The 3091-nt window shown below is 42.3% G+C and overlaps 1 protein-coding gene across 1 annotated transcript; it reads left to right on the top strand.

The window, feature by feature from the left end:
* The first annotated feature begins 263 nt into the window (after positions 1 to 263).
* On the top strand, positions 264 to 854 carry LOC117625598 (transposon Tf2-1 polyprotein). Its single transcript, XM_034357133.1, has one exon. It carries the CDS (start codon positions 264 to 266, stop codon positions 852 to 854), a length of 591 nt encoding a protein of 196 aa, XP_034213024.1.
* The last annotated feature ends 2237 nt before the right edge of the window (positions 855 to 3091 follow it).

The following is a 3091-nucleotide window of genomic DNA, read 5'->3' as shown; positions in this document are numbered from 1 at the left end:
GGCCACAAAGGTCACGCGATCAAAAATTATAACTGCACCATTACTATTGACTTTAGTCACGAATAGTAGTGACTAGTATTGCCAAAAGTCACGGAAAAAAAAGAGGTTGTTGTCTGTTTTTTTTGTAGTGCATCTTTGTTAAAGTGAGTCACAGAATATGACTATATTATGGCTATTCCAAGTAGCTATAGCTGCGGTTTAGTATTGCATTTCATCCTCAGACTGATGGTCAGTCAGAAAGAACGATCCAGGCCCTGGAAGATATGTTAAGAGCATGTGCAATTCAGTTTCGAGGTGATTGGGATGAGAAGTTGCCATTCATGGAGTTTGCTTATAACAACAGTTACCAGCTGAGTATCAGAATGTCTCTATTATTTGCTCTGTATGGGAAACAGTGTAGAACACCCTTGTATTGGGATGAAGTGGGTGAGCATAGGCTAGAGGTGTCAGAAGATGTTGAAAGAACAAAGAAATATGTTGGATTAATCAGAGAAAGACTCAAGGTGGCCCGGGATCAACAGAAAAGTTATGCAGATAACAGGAGGAAGGATCTTCAGTTAGAGGTTGGCGACTGGGTATTTTTAAAGTTATCACCTTGGAAGGGTGTAATGAGATTTGGAAAACGGGGAAAGTTAAGTCCTCGTTATATTGGGCCATATGAGATTTTGGAGCGTATGGGCCCAGTAGCTTATAGGCTTACATTGCCTTCAGACCTTTCCCGGTTGCATGATGTATTCCATGTTTCCATGCTCCGAAAATATATCTCCGATCCTTCCCATGTTCTAGAGGAACAACCAGTAGATTTGGAGGATGACTTGACTTATGTAGAGCAGCCAGTTCAAATTTTGGATTAGAAGACATAGGTGCTGCGTACGAGAGAGATTCCACTTGTGAAGGTCTTGTGGAGGAGTCATAATGTTGAAGAGGCTACATGGGAAACCGAGGACCAAATGCGGGAGCAATATCCTTACCTTTTCGAGTGACTGGTACGTAATTTCGAGGACGAAATTTTTATAAAGGGGTAGATTGTAACAACCCGGTCCTTAAATAATATTTAATTATTAATTTATTAGAGAAAAGGACAATTTTGCCCTAGAATAGTTTATTAAAGAAAAATTGACTTTTTGACCGAGAGGGAATTTGGGAATTTCGCTTGCACCGTTGCGTAGAGCGTGGCGAAACGAGCCCGTAGACATGTAGATGGCTTGAATCGGAGTTATACTGAAGAAAATAAGATAAAAAATAAGTAGATGGGCAAAATGGTAATTTTTCAAAGTCAGAATTTCAAAACCTCACTTCTCTCTCTTCTCTTTCACTCTCTCTTCTCTCTCTCTGCAACCTCCTTCCCATGCGTCCTCCCCTAGCCAAACCTCCATCGCCACCCAACCGCCACTAACCTGCAACCCAACCACACCGACCAGTTCCGGCCATCGCAGCTGACGACTCCCTCTGCCCCTCCGACGCCATAGCCATCGGAAAACCAAGGTTCGGCCGAATTTTTTCTTCGTTTTCAACCTGCTCGATCTCCGTCCTCCGGCTACCAAATCGGATGATCAAGGTATGGATTCTTAGCTATTTTTCGTGCTCTAGCTGTTGGTTGGGTAGGATCTCAGGAATTTCTAAGTTTGGTGGGTTGCTTTTCAAATTGGAATTCGGTCGATTTTGAGAGCACAATTTCAGCCACTTCCAGCCACTTTTTGGGGTAGGTCCAAGAACAAAAGTGGTTCCGAATAGGGTGTTACACCTAGAATAGGAGTTTGGGCCGGCGGTTTGGAGTTTTTCCGGCCGCCAGAATTTAGCAAGCCACCAACTCATTGCCAGCACGTGTGGCGGCGTGTGGGCAGCGTGGTGGGGACCACATTCAGTCCTAGAATGATCCCTTGGTCCTCACGAGCGTGTAGGTATTCACGGATTTCAATTTGGATAACGTTTGAACCCCGAACGGATCTCACCTAGTGTGCGATTTTCGGGTTCGATACTTTTGAGCCATTGGATTGTAGTCACTCTTAGATCTGTTGAACTAGATAATTTCAAGACAATGTAGGAATCGACAGATCATAAATCAGAGTCCAGGACACTCTGAAAATGTCAACCCTAGGGTTAGGTTTACGATAATTATCCAATTGTACTATCGTGGTCAGTTTGACAGTCCGATCAAGATCAAACTTTCGGGACTTGTGTCCTAGGTATATTGGAACCTCTAGGAGCTTCCGGATTAGAGTTTAGAGGTCATGGACACATGGGGTCCTGGGTTGACTTTTTGGGATTTTAGCGCTTTTTGAGTCCCGAGGCACTTCTAACCCATTCCAAATGGAGGGAAAGCTTTTATGGGCATATGAATGTTTCTAAGTAAGTGCATGCACTTCTAGGAGCCAGGGGGTCAAGGTTGTGTTTAAATATTTATACCGAGCAGTTGTATTAATTAAATATTTATGATGTTTTAATCAGGCATACGGGTACGGACTGACCCGCAGGAAGGACCTTCAAGGGGTCCAGCTAGCTCGGACCAGGAGTGAGTGGACCTTTGCTTTTTAAATGATTTTATGCAATTTATATTCATTACTTGCTCTGTAGAAGTATGCAATAGATCGAGGGCTTTCTGGCATGTATTGCTAAGGTTAATTATTTTATTTACTACAGCCGAGATGAGAGTACCTAAGTATAGTAATAATACGGAGTTTTAGAAATTGGTTAGGATGGTGGCAGAGTTATAAGATGAGAGGAGATAGTTTTATTTATTTTTAAGCTAAGTCTTTAGTTAAGTCAGCATGCTTGACTTTTGCCCCACGAGACTTAGAAATATTCAAACTGTGGGAGCGAGAAATGCAACTTTGGTGGGCTTAGTGCCCCTTGAGTCTTGCGAGGAGGGCGGATCAGGCTAACCTGAGTTCTGCGAGGGTGTGTCACCATAGTGACACGAGGAATAGATAGTAAATAAAGGTTTTGGCGAGAATAAATAAGTATACCTATATAATAGGTTGAGTTTACTACAATGTCTTCCAGCAGGAATATTGTTTGGTGTTATACGTATAAATATGAATGCATGAGTTCAATATGAGTATATATGAGGATATTGATTCAGTTTTTATAA

Source organism: Prunus dulcis, chromosome 4 (genome assembly GCF_902201215.1).
Source record: "Prunus dulcis chromosome 4, ALMONDv2, whole genome shotgun sequence".
NCBI lineage: Eukaryota > Viridiplantae > Streptophyta > Magnoliopsida > Rosales > Rosaceae > Prunus > Prunus dulcis.
The sequence above is the reverse complement of the archived record's forward strand: the minus strand, read 5'-3'. Positions and strand labels throughout refer to the sequence as shown.